The sequence below is a fragment of the Salvelinus alpinus genome, chromosome 24, assembly GCF_045679555.1.
Source record: "Salvelinus alpinus chromosome 24, SLU_Salpinus.1, whole genome shotgun sequence".
In the NCBI taxonomy this organism is placed as follows: Eukaryota; Metazoa; Chordata; class Actinopteri; order Salmoniformes; family Salmonidae; genus Salvelinus; species Salvelinus alpinus.
Window position 1 is genome coordinate 46,785,593 of NC_092109.1, and position 20,824 is coordinate 46,806,416.

General features: G+C 48.0%; 1 protein-coding gene across 1 annotated transcript in view; it reads left to right on the forward strand.

The window, feature by feature from the left end:
- Positions 1–17,955, forward strand: part of LOC139551637 (phosphatidylinositol transfer protein alpha isoform-like) — a 59,498-nt gene extending 41,543 nt beyond the window's left edge. The window contains exons 7-12 of the mRNA XM_071362905.1: positions 585–668; positions 5,754–5,831; positions 5,995–6,105; positions 10,424–10,546; positions 13,692–13,798; positions 17,660–17,955. Coding sequence (XP_071219006.1) covers positions 585–668; positions 5,754–5,831; positions 5,995–6,105; positions 10,424–10,546; positions 13,692–13,739 — 444 coding nt within the window. The 3' untranslated portion in view covers positions 13,740–13,798; positions 17,660–17,955. The remainder of the gene's footprint in view (positions 1–584; positions 669–5,753; positions 5,832–5,994; positions 6,106–10,423; positions 10,547–13,691; positions 13,799–17,659) is intronic.
- Positions 17,956–20,824: the final 2,869 nt, after the last annotated feature.

Here is a 20,824-nt window from a genome sequence, read left to right on the forward strand (position 1 = left end):
ATATTTCACACCTACTGTAAAATAAGTACCGTATCACAGCAAATTCTCCCATGTTAAATCAACTCTGACACAGTTAAATTTAGTACTGAGCCAGTGTCTATACGGGTCCACACTTTTGAGTATTAAATCAACACAGTGTTTTTAACCATTGCACCAAGCGGTTCGTATCTCTTGACAAGGTCACTCAGTGTTGGGTTAAGGAAGTTACAATAATATTTAGAAGTCTTTAGATCCATATGTGAACCGTTTCAGGAAACTGGGCGTATGTCGCGAGTCACTACCTCACAGGAGAGCCGTTTGAATGTAAACTTTTTTTTAATCAAAATGTTTTTTCGGCAGACATTCCTTCTGGAACATGTGAACTTTCATGTGCCTTAATAACAAACATGTATGCCACCTGTGTGTGTGTGTGTGTGTGTGTGTGTGTGTGTGTGTGTGTGTGTGTGTGTGTGTGTGTGTGTGTGTGTGTGTGTGTGTGTGTGTGTGTGTGTGTGTGTGTGTGTGTGTGTGTGTGCGTGCGTGCGTGCGTGCGTGCGTGCGTGCGTGCGTGTGTGTGTAACTGTACTCTGTTGATACCTGTCCAGGTCCATGGTCTGGATGCAGACACCTGGAAGAAGGTGGATGTTGTTCACATCGACATCGCAGACCGCAGCCAGGTGGATACCAAGGTAAACAGTCACACACACTGCAGCCAGGTGGATACCAAGGTAAACAGTCACACACACTGCAGCCAGGTGGATACCAAGGTAAACAGTCACACACACTGCAGCCAGGTGGATACCAAGGTAAACAGTCACACACACTGCAGCCAGGTGGATACCAAGGTAAACAGTCACACACACACTGCAGCCAGGTGGATACCAAGGTAAACAGTCACACACACCACAGTCAGGTGGATACCAAGGTAAACAGTCACACACACACTGCAGCCAGGTGGATACCAAGGTAAACAGTCACACACACACCGCAGCCAGGTGGATACCAAGGTAAACAGTCACACACACACACTGCAGCCAGGTGGAAACCAAGGTAAACAGTCACACACACTGCAGCCAGGTGGGTACCAAGGTAAACAGTCACACACACACACACACTGCAGCCAGGTGGATACCAAGGTAAACAGTCACACACACTGCAGCCAGGTGGATACCAAGGTAAACAGTCACACACACACACTGCAGCCAGGTGGAAACCAAGGTAAACAGTCACACACACTGCAGCCAGGTGGATACCAAGGTAAACAGTCACACACACACACACACACTGCAGCCAGGTGGATACCAAGGTAAACAGTCACACACACCACAGTCAGGTGGATACCAAGGTAAACAGTCACACACACTGCAGCCAGGTGGATACGAAGGTAAACAGTCACACACACACACACTGCAGCCAGGTGGATACCAAGGTAAACAGTCACACACACCACAGTCAGGTGGATACCAAGGTAAACAGTCACACACACCACAGTCAGGTGGATACCAAGGTAAACAGTCACTCACACCACAGTCAGGTGGATACCTCCTCCCCAGGGTCCTGGGCCCTCCTCCCCCTGGGTCCTGGGCCCTTCTCCTCAGGGTCCTGGGCCCTCCTCCCCAGGGTCCTGGGCCCTCCTCCCCCTGGGTCCTGGGCCCTTCTCCGCTGGGTCCTGGGCCCTTCTCCTCAGGGTCCTGGGCCCTTCTCCCCTGGGTCCTGGGCCCTTCTCCTCAGGGTCCTGGGCCCTTCTCCTCAGGGTCCTGGGCCCTCCTCCCCCTGGGTCCTGGGCCCTTCTCCCCTGGGTCCTGGGCCCTTCTCCTCAGGGTCCTGGGCCCTCCTCCCTCAGGGTCCTGGGCCCTTCTCCTCTGGGTCCTGGGCCCTTCTCCCCAGGGTCCTGGGCCCTTCTCCCCAGGGTCCTGGGCCCTTCTCCCCTGGGTCCTGGGCCCTTCTCCTCAGGGTCCTGGGCCCTCCTCCCTCAGGGTCCTGGGCCCTTCTCCTCTGGGTCCTGGGCCCTTCTCCCCAGGGTCCTGGGCCCTTCTCCCCAGGGTCCTGGGCCCTTCTCCTCAGGGTCCTGGGCCCTCCTCCCCAGGGTCCTGGGGCCTTCTCCTCAGGGTCCTGGGCACTCCTCCCTCAGGGTCCTGGGCCCTTCTCCCCTGGGTCCTGGGCCTTTCTCCCCTGGGTCCTGGGCCTTTCTCCCCTGGGTCCTGGGCCCTTCTCCTCAGGGTCCTGGGCCCTTCTCCCCTGGGTCCTGGGCCCTTCTCCCCTGGGTCCTGGGCCCTTCTCCCCTGGGTCCTGGGCCCTTCTCCCCAGGGTCCTGGGCCCTTCTCCTCAGGGTCCTGGGCCCTTCTCCTCAGGGTCCTGGGCCCTTCTCCTCAGGGTCCTGGGCCCTCCTCCCTCAGGGTCCTGGGCCCTTCTCCTCAGGGTCCTGGGCCCTCCTCCCCAGGGTCCTGGGCCCTTCTCCTCTGGGTCCTGGGCCCTCCTCCCTCAGGGTCCTGGGCCCTTCTCCCCAGGGTCCTGGGCCCTTCTCCTCAGGGTCCTGGGCCCTCCTCCCTCAGGGTCCTGGGCCCTTCTCCTCAGGGTCCTGGGCCCTCCTCCCCAGGGTCCTGGGCCCTTCTCCTCTGGGTCCTGGGCCCTCTTCCCCAGGGTCCTGGGCCCTCTTCCCCAGGGTCCTGGGCCCTCCTCCCCAGGGTCCTGGGCCCTTCTCCCCAGGGTCCTGGGCCCTTCTCCTCAGGGTCCTGGGCCCCTCTCCTCTGGGTCCTGGGCCCTCCTCCCTCAGGGTCCTGGGCCCTCTTCCCCAGGGTCCTGGGCCCTCCTCCCCAGGGTCCTGGGCCCTTCTCCCCAGGGTGAACGTTTTGGTTTTTGCCCTAGCGCTACATAGCTGATTCCACTAATAAACTCATCAAGGGTTGATTACTTGAATCAGCTGTGTAGTGCTGGGGGCAAAAACCATAATATGCAGCCATGGGGGGGCCCCAGGACCGAGTTTGGGAAATGCTGCACTACATGATAAGCACAGAAGTTGAAATAATTGATTGTATGCTGAATGGACAAAAATGTTGTAGCAAACAGCAGGGCAGGAAAGCGAACACTGAGCTCTGGCGTGAAAGGCACCATACACTTCGCACCGGTACGGTTAACCCACTGGGTGGAAATTGTAACACTATACAGTACATCTCTATTCCCTTTATCCTCCCTCTCTCTCTCTCTCTCTCTCTCTATATATATACAGTGGGGAGAACAAGTATTTGATACACTGACGATTTTGCAGGTTTTCCTACTTACAAAGCATGTAGAGGTCTGTAATTTTTATCATAGGTACACTTCAACTGTGAGAGAAGGAATCTAAAACAAAAATCCAGAAAATCACATTGTATGATTTTTAAGTAATTAATTTGCATTTTATTGCATGACATAAGTATTTGATACATCAGCAAAGCAGAACTTAATATTTGGTACAGAAACCTTAGTTTGCAATTACAGAGATCATACGTTTCCTGTAGTTCTTGACCAGGTTTGCACACACTGCAGCAGGGATTTTGGCCCACTCCTCCATACAGACCTTCTCCAGATCCTTCAGGTTTCGGGGCTGTCGCTGGGCAATACGGACTTTCGGCTCCCTCCAAAGATTTTCTATTGGGTTCAGGTCTGGAGACTGGCTAGGCCACTCCAGGACCTTGAGATGCTTCTTACGGAGCCACTCCTTAGTTGCCCTGGCTGTGTGTTTCGGGTCGTTGTCATGCTGGAAGACCCAGCCACGACCCATCTTCAATGCTCTTACTGAGGGAAGGAGGTTGTTGGTCAAGATCTCGCGATACATGGCCCCATCCATCCTCCCCTCAATACGGTGCAGTCGTCCTGTCCCCTTTGGAGAAAAGCATCCCCAAAGAATGATGTTTCCACCTCCATGCTTCACGGTTGGGATGGTGTTCTTGGGGTTGTACTCATCCTTCTATTCCTCCAAACACGGCGAGTGGAGTTTAGAGCAAAAAGCTCTATTTTTGTCTCATCAGACCACATGACCTTCTCCCATTCCTCCTCTGGATCATCCAGATGGTCATTGGCAAACTTCAGACGGGCCTGGACATGCGCTGGCTTGAGCAGGGGGACCTTGCGTGCGCTGCAGGATTTTAATTCATGACGGCGTAGTGTGTTACTAATGGTTTTCTTTGAGACTGTGGTCCCAGCTCTCTTCAGGTCATTGACCAGGTCCTGCCGTGTAGTTCTGGGCTGATCCCTCACATTCCTCATGATCATTGATGCCCCACGAGGTGAGATCTTGCATGGAGCCCCAGACCGAGGGTGATTGACCGTCATCTTGAACTTCTTCCATTTTCTAATAATTGTGCCAACAGTTGTTGCCTTCTCACCAAGCTGCTTGCCTATTGTCCTGTAGCCCATCCCAGCCTTGTACAGGTCTACAATTTATCCCTGATGTCCTTACACAGCTCTCTGGTCTTGGCCATTGTGGAGAGGTTGGAGTCTGTTTGATTGAGTGTGTGGACAGGTGTCTTTTATACAGGTAACGAGTTCAAACAGGTGCAGTTAATACAGGTAATGAGTGGAGAACAGGAGGACTTCTTAAAGAAAAACTAACAGGTCTGTGAGAGCCGGAATTCTTACTGGTTGGTAGGTGATCAAATACTTATGTCATGCAATAAAATGCAAATTAATTACTTAAAAATCATACAATGTGATTTTCTGGATTTTTGTTTTAGATTCCGTCTCTCACAGTTGAAGTTTACCTATGATAAAAATTACAGACCTCTACATGCTTTGTAAGTAGGAAAACCTGCAAAATCGGCAGTGTATCAAATACTTGTTCTCCCCACTGTATGTTGAAGAGGGTGGTGCTCAAGCTGCATCCCTGTCTCACCCCACGGCCCTGAGGAAAGAAATGAGTTTTTTGCCAATTTTAACCCCACACTTGTTGTTTGTGTACATGGATTTTATAATGTCGTATGTTTTTCCCCCAACACCACTTTCCATCAATTTGTATAGCAGACCCTCGTGCCAAATTGAGTCCAAAGCTTTTTGTATATCAACAAAGCATGAAAAGACTTTGCCTTTGTTTTGGTTTGTTTCTTTGTCAATTAGGGTGTGCAGGGTGAATATGTGGTCTGTCGTACGGTAATTTGGTGAAAGCCAATTTGACATTTGCTCCCTCTGTCTCTCTCTCTCTCCAACCCTCTTTCTCTTTCTCTCCATCCATCCATCCATCCCTCTCTCTCTCTCTCTCTCCATCCCCCTCTCTCTCTCTCTCTCCAACCCTCTCTCTCTCTCCAACCCTCTCTCTCTCTCTCTCTCTCTCTCTCACCAACCCTCTCTCTTTTTCTCTCCATCCATCCCCCTCTCTCTCTCTCTCTCTCTCTCTCTCTCTCCATCCCTCTCTCTCTCTCTCTCTCCAACCCTCTCTCTCTCTCTCTCTCTCTCTCTCTCTCCAACCCTCTCTCTCTCTCCATCCACCCCCCCCCTCTCTCTCTCTCTCTCTCTCTCTCTCTCTCTCTCTCTCTCTCTCTCTCTCTCTCTCTCCAACCCTCTCTCTCTCTCTCTCTCCAACCCTCTCTCTCTCTCTCTCTCTCTCTCCAACCCTCTCTCTCTCTCCATCCATCCCTCTCTCTCTCTCTCTCCAACCTCTCTCTCTCTCTCTCTCTCTCTCTCCAACCCTCTCTCTCTCTCTCTCTCTCTCTCCCCCCCCCTCTCTCTCTCTCTCTCTCTCTCCAACCCTCTCTCTCCATCCCTCTCTCTCTCTCTCTCTCTCTATCCATCCCTCTCTCCAGGACTACAAGCCGGAGGAGGACCCCTCTAAGTTTAAGTCAGTGAAGACTGGAAGAGGCCCACTTGGACCAGACTGGAAGGTACAGCAGAGAGTGTCTTTGTGTTTGCAGCATTGGTCTGCTTGTGTACTAACTCCCTCAACATTACAGTACAATGAAACGTGTATGTTTGATGTTTGTGACTGTGTGTGTGTGTGTGTGTGTGTGTGTGTGTGCGTGCGTGCGTGCGTGCGTGCGTGTGCAGAAAGAGCTCCCTAAGAAGACAGACTGCCCACACATGTGTGCCTACAAACTGGTGACAGTCAAGTTCAAGTGGTGGGGCCTGCAGAACAAAGTGGAGAACTTCATCCAGAAGGTACAGAGGATGATGGTGTGGTGAGGAGGGGAGAGGAGGGGTGCGGAGGAGTGAGGTGGAGGGGTGAGGAGGGGTGAGGAAGGGGGAGGAGAGGAGATGAGAGGAGAGGAGGGGAGAGGAGGGGTGAGATGGAGGGGTGAGGAGGGTTGAGGAGGGGTGAGGAGGAGTGCAGGGGTAAGGAGAGGTGAGGAGGGGTGAGGAGAGGGGAGATGGAGGGGTGAGGAGGGGTGAGGAGGGGTGAGGAGGAGTGTAGGGGTGTGGAGAGTTGAGGAGGGGTGAGGAGAGGAGGGGTGAGGAGAGGTGAGGAGAGGAGGGGTGAGGAGAGGTGCGGAGGGGTGAGGAGAGGATGGGTGCGGAGAGGAGAGGTGAGGAGAGGTGAGGAGGAGTGGAGGGGTGAGGAGAGGTGAGGAGGGGTGAGGAGAGGTGAGGAGGAATGAAGCGGTGAGGAGAGGTGAGGAGGGGTGAGGAGAGGTGAGGAGGAATGAAGGGGTGAGGAGAGGTGAGGTGAGGAGAGGAGGGGTGAGGAGAGGTGAGGAGGAGTGGAGAGGTGAGGAGGGATGAGGAAGGTTGAGAAGTATAAAGGTTGTGATGGTGACTGGAGAAAAGCCATGAGACACAGAGAACCAGGCTGTATTCTCATTGGTCAAATGAGAGCACTCGCTCAGTTGATTTACAGACTATTGGTCGTCATTCAAGTAAAGTGGTAGATTGTGAGTCATTTTAGTTGACGAGTCTACAGGGATTAAAAGCGAAGGTGGAGGGTATAGTAACATGGGGTTGCTGTCTCATCCAAGCTTTTTGGGGATTCCCCTGAGTTGAATTTCAAGAGTGAAGTTGATTTCTCATGTTCACCCGGAGAATGAGAACTCAGCCCCAGTCTCCATGTCTATACTGATTCAGTCCCAGTCTCCATGTCTATACTGATTCAGTCCCAGTCTCCATGTCTATACTGATTCAGTCCCAGTCTCCATGTCTATACTGATTCAGCCCCAGTCTCCATGTCTATACTGATTCAGCCCCAGTCTCCATGTCTATTCTGATTCAGCCCCAGTCTCCATGTCTATACTGATTCAGCCCCAGTCTCCATGTCTATACTGATTCAGCCCCAGTCTCCATGTCTATACTGATTCAGCCCGTCTCCATGTCTATACTGATTCAGTCCCAGTCTCCATGTCTATACTGATTCAGTCCCAGTCTCCACGTCTATACTGATTCAGCCCCAGTCTCCATGTCTATACTGATTCAGTCCCAGTCTCCATGTCTATACTGATTCAGCCCCAGTCTCCATGTCTATACTGATTCAGCCCCAGTCTCCATGTCTATACTGATTCAGCCCCAGTCTCCATGTCTATACTGATTCAGTCCCAGTCTCCATGATTCAGCCCCAGTCTCCATGTCTATACTGATTCAGCCCCAGTCTCCATGTCTATACTGATTCAGCCCCAGTCTCCATGTCTATTCTGATTCAGCCCCAGTCTCCATGTCTATACTGATTCAGCCCCAGTCTCCATGTCTATACTGATTCAGCCCCAGTCTCCATGTCTATACTGATTCAGCCCCAGTCTCCATGTCTATACTGATTCAGCTCCAGTCTCCATGTCTATACTGATTCAGCCCCAGTCTCCATGTCTATACTGATTCAGTCCCAGTCTCCATGTCTATACTGATTCAGCCCCAGTCTCCATGTCTATACTGATTCAGCCCCAGTCTCCATGTCTATACTGATTCAGCCCCAGTCTCCATGTCTATACTGATTCAGCCCCAGTCTCCATGTCTATACTGATTCAGCCCCAGTCTCCATGTCTATACTGATTCAGCCCCAGTCTCCATGTCTATACTGATTCAGCCCCAGTCTCCATGTCTATACTGATTCAGCCCCAGTCTCCATGTCTATACTGATTCAGCCCCAGTCTCCATGTCTATACTGATTCAGCCCCAGTCTCCATGTCTATACTGATTCAGCTCCAGTCTCCATGATTCAGCCCCAGTCTCCATGTCTATACTGATTCAGCTCCAGTCTCCATGTCTATACTGATTCAGTCCCAGTCTCCATGTCTATACTGATTCAGCCCCAGTCTCCATGTCTATACTGATTCAGTCCCAGTCTCCATGTCTATTCTGATTCAGCTCCAGTCTCCATGATTCAGCCCCAGTCTCCATGTCTATACTGATTCAGCCCCAGTCTCCATGTCTATACTGATTCAGCCCCAGTCTCCATGTCTATACTGATTCAGCCCCAGTCTCCATGTCTATACTGATTCAGCCCCAGTCTCCATGTCTATTCTGATTCAGCCCCAGTCTCCATGTCTATACTGATTCAGCTCCAGTCTCCATGTCTATACTGATTCAGTCCCAGTCTCCATGTCTATTCTGATTCAGCTCCAGTCTCCATGATTCAGCCCCAGTCTCCATGTCTATACTGATTCAGTCCCAGTCTCCATGTCTATTCTGATTCAGCTCCAGTCTCCATGATTCAGCCCCAGTCTCCATGTCTATACTGATTCAGTCCCAGTCTCCATGTCTATTCTGATTCAGCTCCAGTCTCCATGATTCAGCCCCAGTCTCCATGTCTATTCTGATTCAGCTCCAGTCTCCATGATTCAGCCCCAGTCTCCATGTCTATACTGATTCAGCCCCAGTCTCCATGTCTATACTGATTCAGCCCCAGTCTCCATGTCTATTCTGATTCAGCCCCAGTCTCCATGTATATACTGATTCAGCTCCAGTCTCCATGTCTATACTGATTCAGCTCCAGTCTCCATGTCTATACTGATTCAGCCCCAGTCTCCATGTCTATACTGATTCAGCCCCAGTCTCCATGTCTATACTGATTCAGCCCCAGTCTCCATGTCTATACTGATTCAGCCCCAGTCTCCATGTCTATACTGATTCAGCCCCAGTCTCCATGTCTATACTGATTCAGCCCCAGTCTCCATGTCTATACTGATTCAGCCCCAGTCTCCATGTCTATACTGATTCAGCCCCAGTCTCCATGTCTATACTGATTCAGCCCCAGTCTCCATGATTTAGCTCCAGTCTCCATGTCTATACTGATTCATCCCCAGTCTCCATGTCTATACTGATTCAGCCCCAGTCTCCATGTCTATACTGATTCAGCCCCAGTCTCCATGTCTATACTGATTCATCCCCAGTCTCCATGTCTATACTGATTCAGCCCCAGTCTCCATGATTCAGCTCCAGTCTCCATGTCTATACTGATTCAGTCCCAGTCTCCATGTCTATTCTGATTCAGCCCCAGTCTCCATGTCTATACTGATTCAGCCCCAGTCTCCATGTCTATACTGATTCAGCCCCAGTCTCCATGTCTATACTGATTCAGTCCCAGTCTCCATGTCTATACTGATTCAGCCCCAGTCTCCATGTCTATACTGATTCAGCCCCAGTCTCCATGTCTATACTGATTCAGCCCCAGTCTCCATGTCTATACTGAATCATCCCCAGTCTCCATGTCTATACTGATTCAGCCCCAGTCTCCATGTCTATACTGATTCAGCCCCAGTCTCCATGTCTATTCTGATTCAGCCCCAGTCTCCATGTCTATACTGATTCAGCCCCAGTCTCCATGTCTATACTGATTCAGCCCCAGTCTCCATGTCTATACTGATTCAGCCCCAGTCTCCATGTCTATACTGATTCATCCCCAGTCTCCATGTCTATACTGATTCAGCCCCAGTCTCCATGATTCAGCCCCAGTCTCCATGTCTATACTGATTCAGTCCCAGTCTCCATGTCTATACTGATTCAGCCCCAGTCTCCATGTCTATACTGATTCAACCCCAGTCTCCATGTCTATACTGATTCATCCCCAGTCTCCATGATTCATCCCCAGTCTCCATGATTCAGCCCCAGTCTCCATGTCTATACTGATTCATCCCCAGTCTCCATGTCTGTGCTGTACATGTTGTTTGCTCTGCCCTCTAGTGGCCAGGTTGGGAGTTGCAGGGGGCTAAATCATTTCCTGCTGGGGTTTCCAGATTTGGGAAAGGGAAAGGGGGATACGAGGGAGGGAGGGAGGGTATGGGGAGTGGAGGGAGGGAGGGAATGGGAAAGGGAAAGGGAAAGGGGGAGGGGGAGGGAAAGGGAAAGGGGGATACCTAGTCATTTGTTCAACTGAATGCATTGAACTGAAATGTGTCTTCCACATTCAACCCAACCCCTCTGAATCAGAGAGGTGTGGGGGAGGGGGGCTGTCTTAATTAACGTTATAGTATTATGGTATTATATGACATGTAACAAAGACAACTAGGATGTCTCCTTTATCTCTCTCTCCGTTCCTCCTTTCCTCCTTCCCTCTCAGCAAGAGAAGCGTCTGTTTACCAACTTCCACCGTCAGCTGTTCTGCTGGATCGACAAGTGGATCGAACTCACTATGGAGGACATCCGTCGCATGGAGGACGACACACGCAAAGAACTGGACGAGGTGAGGAGAGGGGGAAGGAGAGGAGAAGAGAGGGGAGAGGAGAGGAGACGAGAGGGGGAAGGAGAGGAGAAGAGAGGGGGAAGGAGAGGAGAAGAGAGGGGAGAGGAGAGGAGACGAGAGGGGAGAGGAGAGGAGAGGAGAGGGGGAAGGAGAGGAGAAGAGAGGGGGGAGGAGAGGAGAAGAGAGGGGAGAGGAGAGGAGACGAGAGGGGGGAGGAGAGGAGAAGAGAGGGGAGAGGAGAGGAGACGAGAGGGGGAAGGAGAGGAGAAGAGAGGGGAGAGGAGAGGAGAAGAGAGGGGGAGGAGAGGGGAAGGAGAGGAGACGAGAGGGGGAAGGAGAGGAGAAGAGAGGGGAGAGGAGAGGAGAAGAGAGGGGAGAGGAGAGGAGAGGAGAGGGGAAGGAGAGGAGAAGAGAGGGGGAGGAGAGGAGAAGAGAGGGGAGAGGAGAGGAGACGAGAGGGGGGAGGAGAGGAGAAGAGAGGGGAGAGGAGAGGAGACGAGAGGGGGAGGAGAGGAGAAGAGAGGGGAGAGGAGAGGAGACGAGAGGGGGAGGAGAGGAGAAGAGAGGGGGGAGGAGAGGAGACGAGAGGGGGAAGGAGAGGAGACGAGAGGGGGAAGGAGAGGAGAAGAGAGGGGAGAGGAGAGGGGGAAGGAGAGGAGAAGAGAGGGGAGAGGAGAGGAGACGAGAGGGGAGAGGAGAGGAGACGAGAGGGGGAAGGAGAGGAGAAGAGAGGGGGAGGAGAGGAGACGAGAGGGGAAGGAGAGGAGAAGAGAGGGGAGAGGAGAGGAGAGGGGGAGGAGAGGAGAAGAGAGGGGAGAGGAGAGGAGACGAGAGGGGAGAGGAGAGGAGACGAGAGGGGAGAGGAGAGGAGACGAGAGGGGGAAGGAGAGGAGAAGAGAGGGGAGAGGAGAGGAGAGGGGGAAGGAGAGGAGAAGAGAGGGGGGAGGAGAGGAGAAGAGAGGGGAGAGGAGAGGAGACGAGAGGGGGAAGGAGAGCAGAAGAGAGGGGAGAGGAGAGGAGACGAGAGGGGGAAGGAGAGGAGAAGAGAGGGGGGAGGAGAGGAGAAGAGAGGGGAGAGGAGAGGAGACGAGAGGGGGGAGGAGAGGAGAAGAGAGGGGAGAGGAGAGGAGACGAGAGGGGGAGGAGAGGAGAAGAGAGGGGAGAGGAGAGGAGACGAGAGGGGGAAGGAGAGCAGAAGAGAGGGGGGAGGAGAGGAGACGAGAGGGGGGAGGAGAGGAGAAGAGAGGGGAGAGGAGAGGAGACGAGAGGGGGAAGGAGAGGAGAAGAGAGGGGAGAGGAGAGGAGACGAGAGGGGGAAGGAGAGCAGAAGAGAGGGGAGAGGAGAGGAGACGAGAGGGGGAAGGAGAGGAGAAGAGAGGGGGGAGGAGAGGAGAAGAGAGGGGAGAGGAGAGGAGACGAGAGGGGGAAGGAGAGGAGAAGAGAGGGGAGAGGAGAGGAGAAGAGAGGGGAGAGGAGAGGAGAAGAGAGGGGGGAGGAGAGGAGACGAGAGGGGGGAGGAGAGGAGAAGAGAGGGGGGAGGAGAGGAGACGAGAGGGGGAAGGAGAGGAGAAGAGAGGGGAGAGGAGAGGAGACGAGAGGGGGAAGGAGAGGAGAAGAGAGGGGGAAGGAGAGCAGAAGAGAGGGGGGAGGAGAGGAGACGAGAGGGGGGAGGAGACCCTTGTAGATGTTTCTATGTGAAACCTGAGGACTGGAAAATATAGGTTTTATCTACAGATGCCATATCTTAATTTGATCATCCTATTGTTGCAGGAATACTTCTGCAGGAAAGGCACACTTAGTGTATTCAAAGTTTTATAAAAGGCTTCTAAAGTTTGTAATTTCAACTTTAACATTTCAGACTTGATTTGCCCTAATGAAAAAGTCATCATCCCCTACAAAACATTGTCCACCGATTATAATCCACATAACAGTTCACATTTCCTGATGCTGCAGGATTGTTTTCCTGCTGTAGCGAACTGTCTCAAATTAAGATATGGCATCTGTATACAGTTGTGAATTTCTAGTGTGTCTAATATGAGGGTTTAAGTCGGTTAACATTAAACTGAGTTAACATTAAACTGGGTTAACATTAAACTGGGATAACATTCAACTGGGTTAACATTAAACTGGGTTAACTTTAAACTGGGTTAATATTAAACTGGGTTAACATTAAACTGGGTTAACATTAAACTGGGTTAACATTAAACTGAGTTAACATTAAACTGGGTTAACATTAAACTGGGTTAACATTAAACTGGGTTAACATTAAACTGGGTTAACATTAAACTGAGTTAACATTAAACTGGGTTAACATTAAACTGGGTTAACATTAAACTGAGTTAACATTAAACTGGGTTAACATTAAACTGGGTTAATATTAAACTGGGTTAATATTAAACTGGGTTAACATTAAACTGGGTTAATATTAAACTGGGTTAACATTAAACTGGGTTAATATTAAACTGGGTTAACATTAAACTGGGTTAATATTAAACTGGGTTAACATTAAACTGGGTTAATATTAAACTGAGTTAACATTAAGTTAACAGTACTTACAGTAAGTGAAGGGTTAATCGCCTCACATCTGAGTAACAGACTGAAATATGTAACCAGCCATCTGAGAGAGACACAAAAGATGCAGAAAAGCACAAGCAGGGCCATTCAGGTCTTCGTGTGTGTGTGTGTGTGTGTGTGTGTGTGTGTGTGTGTGTGTGTGTGTGTGTGTGTGTGTGTGTGTGTGTGTGTGTGTGTGTGTGTGTGTGTGTGTGTGTGTGTGTGTGTGTGTGTGTGTGTGTGTGTGTGTGTGTGTGTGTTGATGCTCCACTAAGTACTCACAGGTCAGTGATGTAACCGCTCCTCATGCATTCCTCTCTCTCTCTGTCTCTCCCCCCTCTCCCCCCCCCTCTCTCTCTCTCTCTCTCTCTCTCTCTCTCTCTCTCTGTCTCTCTCTCTGTCTCTCTCTCTCTCTCTGTCTCTCTCTCTGTCTCTCTCTGTCTCTCTCTCTCTCTCTGTCTCTCTCTCTCTCTCTCTCTCTCGTCTCTCTCTCTGTCTCTCTCTCTGTCTCTCTCTCTGTCTCTCTCTCTGTCTCTCTCTCTGTCTCTCTCTCTGTCTCTCTCTCTCTCTCTCTCTCTCTCTCTCTCTCTAGATGAGGGTGAAGGACCCAGTGAAAGGCATGGTGGCACTGGAGGACTGATGAGGCTTGAGGCAGACAGACAGACTGGCAGACAAACAGACTGACTGACCCTGCTGCTGGTAAACACATTCTAACTCATCTCAGAAACCCAGAACTAAAATATCTTGCATCAATGCTCCATCAGGTTCTGTGGGTAGAGGCATGAGAAAAGATGCTAACGTGACTAGCCAAGTCTCCACTCCCCCCTAAAAGGAATCTCTCAGCCAAATTTCACTTCGGGCCCCCAAAAGGCTAGGGCCGGCTCTGACCACATGTTGTGGGTATGGATGTGGGTTCGCAGTGGCTCTCGGTTATTTTCCAGTTGGGAGGAGTTGTAGACTGTTTCTATCTATCATGATGTAGTCCTATAACGTAACTCACTACGGTAAGACAGCCTGTTCCTCGTCAGACACTCACTGGTCCGTCAGATTTTGCCTTATATACTGTAGCCCAACGGTAATTTGAGCTTTTTAAAGTGTTTATTTGGGGTTGGCCAATAGGGGGCGATGTTTTATGGGTACATAATCAGGATAGAAAGAAGGTTGACATCACCCAACCCTAATATCCACAAGGACATTTGCATCTGCACTAACATTAGTATCCAACAACACAGTATCCAACAACACAGTATCCAACAACACAGTATCAAACAACACAGTACCCAACAACACAGTATCCAACAACACAGTATCAAACAACACAGTACCCAACAACACAGTATCCAACAACACAGTACCCAACAACACAGTATCCAACAACACAGTACCCAACAACACAGTACCCAACAACACAGTATCAAACAACACAGTACCCAACAACACAGTACCCAACAACACAGTACCCAACAGCACAGTACCAAACAACACAGTACCCAACAACACAGTATCCAACAACACAGTATCCAACAACACAGTATCCAACAACACAGTATCAAACAACACAGTACCCAACAACACAGTATCAAACAACACAGTATCCAACAACACAGTATCAAACAACACAGTATCCAACAACACAGTACCCAACAACACAGTATCAAACAACACAGTATCCAACAACACAGTATCCAACAACACAGTATCAAACAACACAGTACCCAACAACACAGTATCAAACAACACAGTATCCAACAACACAGTATCAAACAACACAGTATCCAACAACACAGTATCAAACAACACAGTACCCAACAACACAGTACCCAACAGTATCCAACAACACAGTATCCAACAACACAGTACCCAACAACACAGTATCAAACAACACAGTATCCAACAACACAGTATCAAACAACACAGTATCCAACAACACAGTACCCAACAACACAGTATCAAACAACACAGTATCCAACAACACAGTATCCAACAACACAGTATCAAACAACACAGTACCCAACAACACAGTATCAAAACACACAGTATCCAACAACACAGTATCAAACAACACAGTATCCAACAACACAGTATCAAACAACACAGTACCCAACAACACAGTACCCAACAACACAGTATCCAACAATACAGTATCCAACAACACAGTACCCAACAACACAGGACCCAACAACACAGTATCCAACAACACAGTACCCAACAACACAGTATCCAACAACACAGTATCAAACAACACAGTATCCAACAACACAGTATCAAACAACACATTACCCAACAACACAGTTCCCAACAACACAGTATCAAACAGCACAGTACCCAACAACACAGTACCAAACAACACAGTATCCAACAACACAGTATCAAACAACACAGTACCCAACAACACAGTACCCAACAACACAGTATCAAACAACACAGTATCCAACAACACAGTATCCAACAACACAGTATCAAACAACACAGTATCAAACAACACAGTATCCAACAACACAGTATCAAACAACACAGTATCCAACAACACAGTATCCAACAACACAGTATCCAACAACACAGTACCAAACAACACAGTACCCAACAACACAGTATCCAACAACACAGTACCCAACAACACAGTATCCAACAACACAGTATCAAACAACACAGTATCCAACAACACAGTATCAAACATCACAGTACCCAACAACACAGTACCCAACAACACAGTATCAAACAACACAGTACCCAACAACACAGTACCAAACAACACAGTATCCAACAACACAGTATCAAACAACACAGTACCCAACAACACAGTATCAAACAACACAGTATCAAACAACACAGTATCCAACAACACAGTACCCAACAACACAGTACCAAACAACACAGTATCCAACAACACAGTACCCAACAGCACAGTATCCAACAACACAGTATCAAACAACACAGTATCAAACAACACAGTACCCAACAACACAGTATCAAACAACACATTATCAAACAACACAGTATCCAACAACACAGTATCAAACAACACAGTATCAAGCACAGTATCCAACAACACAGTATCAAACAACACAGTATCCAACAACACAGTACCAAACAACACAGTACCCAACAACACAGTATCCAACAACACAGTATCCAACAACACAGTATCCAACAACACAGTATCCAACAACACAGTATCCAACAACACAGTACCCAATAACACAGTATCAAACAACACAGTATCAAACAACACAGTACCCAACAACACAGTATCCAACAACACAGTACCCAACAACACAGTACCCAACAACACAGTACCCAACAACACAGTATCCAACAACACAGTATCCAACAACACAGTATCAAACAACACAGTATCCAACAACACAGTATCCAACAACACAGTACCAAACAACACAGTACCCAACAACACAGTATCCAACAACACAGTACCCAACAACACAGTACCCAACAACACAGTACCCATCAACACAGTACCCAACAACACAGTATCCAACAACACAGTACCCAACAACACAGTATCCAACAACACGGTACCCAACAACACAGTATCCAACAACACAGTATCCAACAACACAGTATCCAACAACACAGTATCAAACAACACAGTTCCCAACAACACAGTATCAAACAACACAGTATCCAACAACACAGTATCCAACAACACAGTATCCAACAACACAGTATCAAACACAGTATCCAACAACACAGTATCAAACAACACAGTATCCAACAACACAGTATCAAACAACACGGTATCCAACAACACAGTACCCAACAACACAGTATCAAACAACACAGTACCCAACAACACAGTACCCAACAACACAGTATCCAACAACACAGTACCCAACAACACAGTACCCAACAACACAGTACCCAACAACACAGTATCCAACAACACAGTATCAAATAACTGTTCTTCTGAATGATAGTGGAACCTGTTATATAGAATAGAATATATCTGTTAGTATAGAATATACCTGTTGAATAGAATATACCTGTTAGTATAGAATATACCTGTTAGTATAGAATATACCTGTTAGTATAGAATATACCTGTTAGTATAGAATATATATGTTAGTATAGAATATACCTGTTTGTATAGAATATATCTGTTAGTATAGAATATACCTGTTGAATAGAATATATCTGTTAGTATAGAATATACCTGTTAGTATAGAATTTACCTGTTAGTATAGAATATACCTGTTGAATAGAATATACCTGTTTGTATAGAATATACCTGTTATATAGATTATATATGTTAGTATAGAAGATACCTGTTACATAGAATATATATGTTAGTATAGAATATACCTGTTGAATAGAATATACCTGTTAGTACAGAATATACCTGTTGAATAGAATATACCTGTTAGTACAGAATATACCTGTTAGTATAGAATATACCTGTTAGAATAGAATATACCTGTTATATAGAATATACCTGTTAATTGATTATCATTATTTATACAACTCTCTCTCTCTCTCTCTCTCTCTCTCTCTCTCTCTCTCTCTCTCTCTCTCTCTCTCTCTCTCTCTCTCTCTCTCTCTCAGATCAGAACTGTAAACCTGACAGACACCAACGGATTCAACGCTCCTGTTCTTCCTCCTCTTCCTCTCTCTCTCTGTCAACAGGGCTTCTCTGCCCCCCCTGGTCCCGCCCTCCCCAGATTGGTACAGTCTGCTATTAAGACAGACAGTCAGTCCTAGTGTACATATCCACTATATATAGTGTATGGGGGCAATAAGGCCCAGCTGTGAGTGTTGAGATGTATTATAATATAAACAGGGTTTCTAAAGCATCAGCTCGTCTGTATTAAAGGTTGTCTGTATTTCAGGACCAAGCCGTATTCTCAGTGTTGTTTTAATCTCATTGTGACTGTTGTTTTTATTGATTGTTTTGTTTTCTATGGGTCATCTTGTCTTCTGATTGGGTTGATCACCACACCTCCTCCTCTTCATCCTCCAATCACGTTGGTTTCATTCCCCTCTTCTTCATATCAACCATTGAACAACTGATAGATTGTGGCAACAAACAAAAAAAAGTGCCAGGTAGGCGGACCTTATACCTGATGGCCAATAGAATGGTTCAGAAGGGAGAAGCGATGCCTACCTGGCCTGCGGTGGTTGGTTGGAGGGTGAAGTTTCCCCCTATAGGCTGATCTTGGGTCAGTTTTGTAGGTTCAAATCCAATAAAACTTTATTTGTCACATGCTTTGTAAACAACCGCTGTAGACTAACAGTGAAATGCTTACTTATGGGCCGTTCCCAGCAACGCAGAGAGAAATATTTTGAAACAATAGAAAAATAATAACAGGAGGAATAAATACACAATGAGTAACGATAACTTGGCAATATACACGGGGTACCAGTACCCTGTGGTATAAAGTACTTAAGTAAAAAATACTTTAAAGTACTACATAAGTAGTTTTTTTGGTTATCTGTGCTTTACTTTACTATTTATATTTTTGACAACTTTTACTTTTACTTCACTACATTCCTAAAGAAAATAATGTACTTTTTACTCCATACATTTTCCCTGACACCCAAAAGTACTCGTTACATTTTGAATGGCTAGCAGCACGGGAAAATGGTCTAATTCACACGTTTAAAGAGAAAATCCCTGGTCATCTCTACTGCCTCTGATCTGGCAGACTCACTAAACACAAATGCTTCGTTTGTTTATTATGTCAGAGTGTTGGAATGCGCCTCAGTACATATTTAAAACAAGAAAACCCTGCCGTCTGATTTGCTTAATATAAGGAAATTGAAAATATTTATACTTTTACTTTTACTTTTGATACTTAAGTATATTTTATCGATTACATTTATTTTTGATAATTACGTATATTTAAAACCAAATACTTTAAGACTTTTACTCAAGTAGTATTTTACTAGGTGACCTTTACTTTTACTTGATTCATTTTCTATTAATGTATGATTACTTTTACTCAAGTATAACAATTGGGTATTTTTTCCACCACTGCCAGTACCGAGTCGATGTGCAGGGGTACAATGTAATTTAGGTATGTACATATAGGTAGGGATGAAGTGACTAAGCAACAGGATAGATAATAAACCATAGCAGTAGCGTAAGTGAGTCCAACAAAAGTTAGTGCAATAAGGATCAATGCAGATCAATCCGGGTAGCTATTTAACTAACTATTTAACAGTCTTATGCCTTGGGGATAGAAGCTGTTCAGGGTCCTCTTGGTTCCAGACTTGGTGCTCCGGTACCGCTTGCCATGTGGTAGCAGAGAGAACAGTCTATGACTGGGGTGGCTGGAGTCTTTGACAATTTTTAGGGCCTTCCTCTGACACCGCCTGGTATAGAGGTCCTGGATAGCAGGGAGCTCAGCCCCAGGGATGTACTGGGCCGTACGCACTGCCCTCTGTAGCGTCTTCCGGTCAGAGGCCGAGCAGTTGCCATACCAAGCGGTGAAGCAGCCAGTTAGGATGCTCTCGATGGTGCAGCTGTAGAACCTTTTGAGGATCTGAGGACCCATGCCAAATCTTTTCTCTTAATGGTCCAGCTGTTGAACTTTTTGAGGATCTGAGGACCCATGCCGAATCTCCATCCTGAGGGGAGAGGCGTTGTCATGCTCTCTTCACGACTGTGTTGGTGTGTGTGATAATTCCTTATTGATGTGGACACCGAGGAACTTTAAACACTCGACTCGCTCCACTACAGCCCCGTCGATGTGGATGGGGGCATGCTCGGCCCTCTGTTTCCTGTAGTCCACGATTAGCTCCTTTATCTTGTTGACGTTGGGGGAGAGGTTGTTATCCTGGCACCACACTGCCAGGTCTCTGACCTCTTCCTTATAGGCTGTCTCATTGTCGTCGGTGATCAGGCCAACCACCGTTGAGTCATCAGTAAACCTAATGATGGTGCTGGAGTCATGCAATCGTGGGTGAACAGGGAGTACAGGAAGGGACTAAGCACTGAGGGGTCCCCGTGTTGAGGGTCCGCGTGGTGGATGTGTTGTTGCCTACCCTCACCACCTGGGGGTCAGGAAGTCCAGGATCCACTTGCAGAGGGAGGTGTTCAGTCCCAGGGTCCTGAGCTTAGTTTGGAGTTTGGAGGGCACTATGGTGTTGAACGCTGAGCTGTAGTAAATGAACAGATTCTCACATAGGTATTCTTCCAGGTTGTAGAGGGCAGTGTGGAGTGCAATAGAGATTGCATAATCTGTGGCTCTGTTGGGGCGGTATGCGAATTGGAGTGGGTCCAGGGTATCTGGGATGATGGTGTTGATGTGAGCAATGACCAGTCTTTTAAAGCACTTCATGGCTACATTGAGTGCAAGTGGGCGATAGTCATTTTAGACAGGTTACCTTGGCGTTCTTGGGCACAAGGACTATGGTGGTCTGCTTGAATGTAGGTATTACAGACTGGGTCAGGGAGAGTTTGAAAATGTCCGTTAAGATACTTGCCAGCTTGTCAGTGCGTGCTCTTGAGTACACGTCCTGGTAATCCGTCTGGCCCCGTAGCATTGTGAATGTTAATCTGTTTAAAGGTAACACTCACATCGGCTACTGAGAGCGTGATCACACAGTCGTCCGGAACAGCTGGTGCTCTCATATGCATGGTTCAGTATTGCTTGCCTCGAAGTGAGTATAGAAGCAATTTAGCTCATCTGGTTGGCTCACGTCACTGGGCCACAGCTGGGTTTCCCTTTGTAATACATTATATTTTTAAGCCCTGACACATCCAAC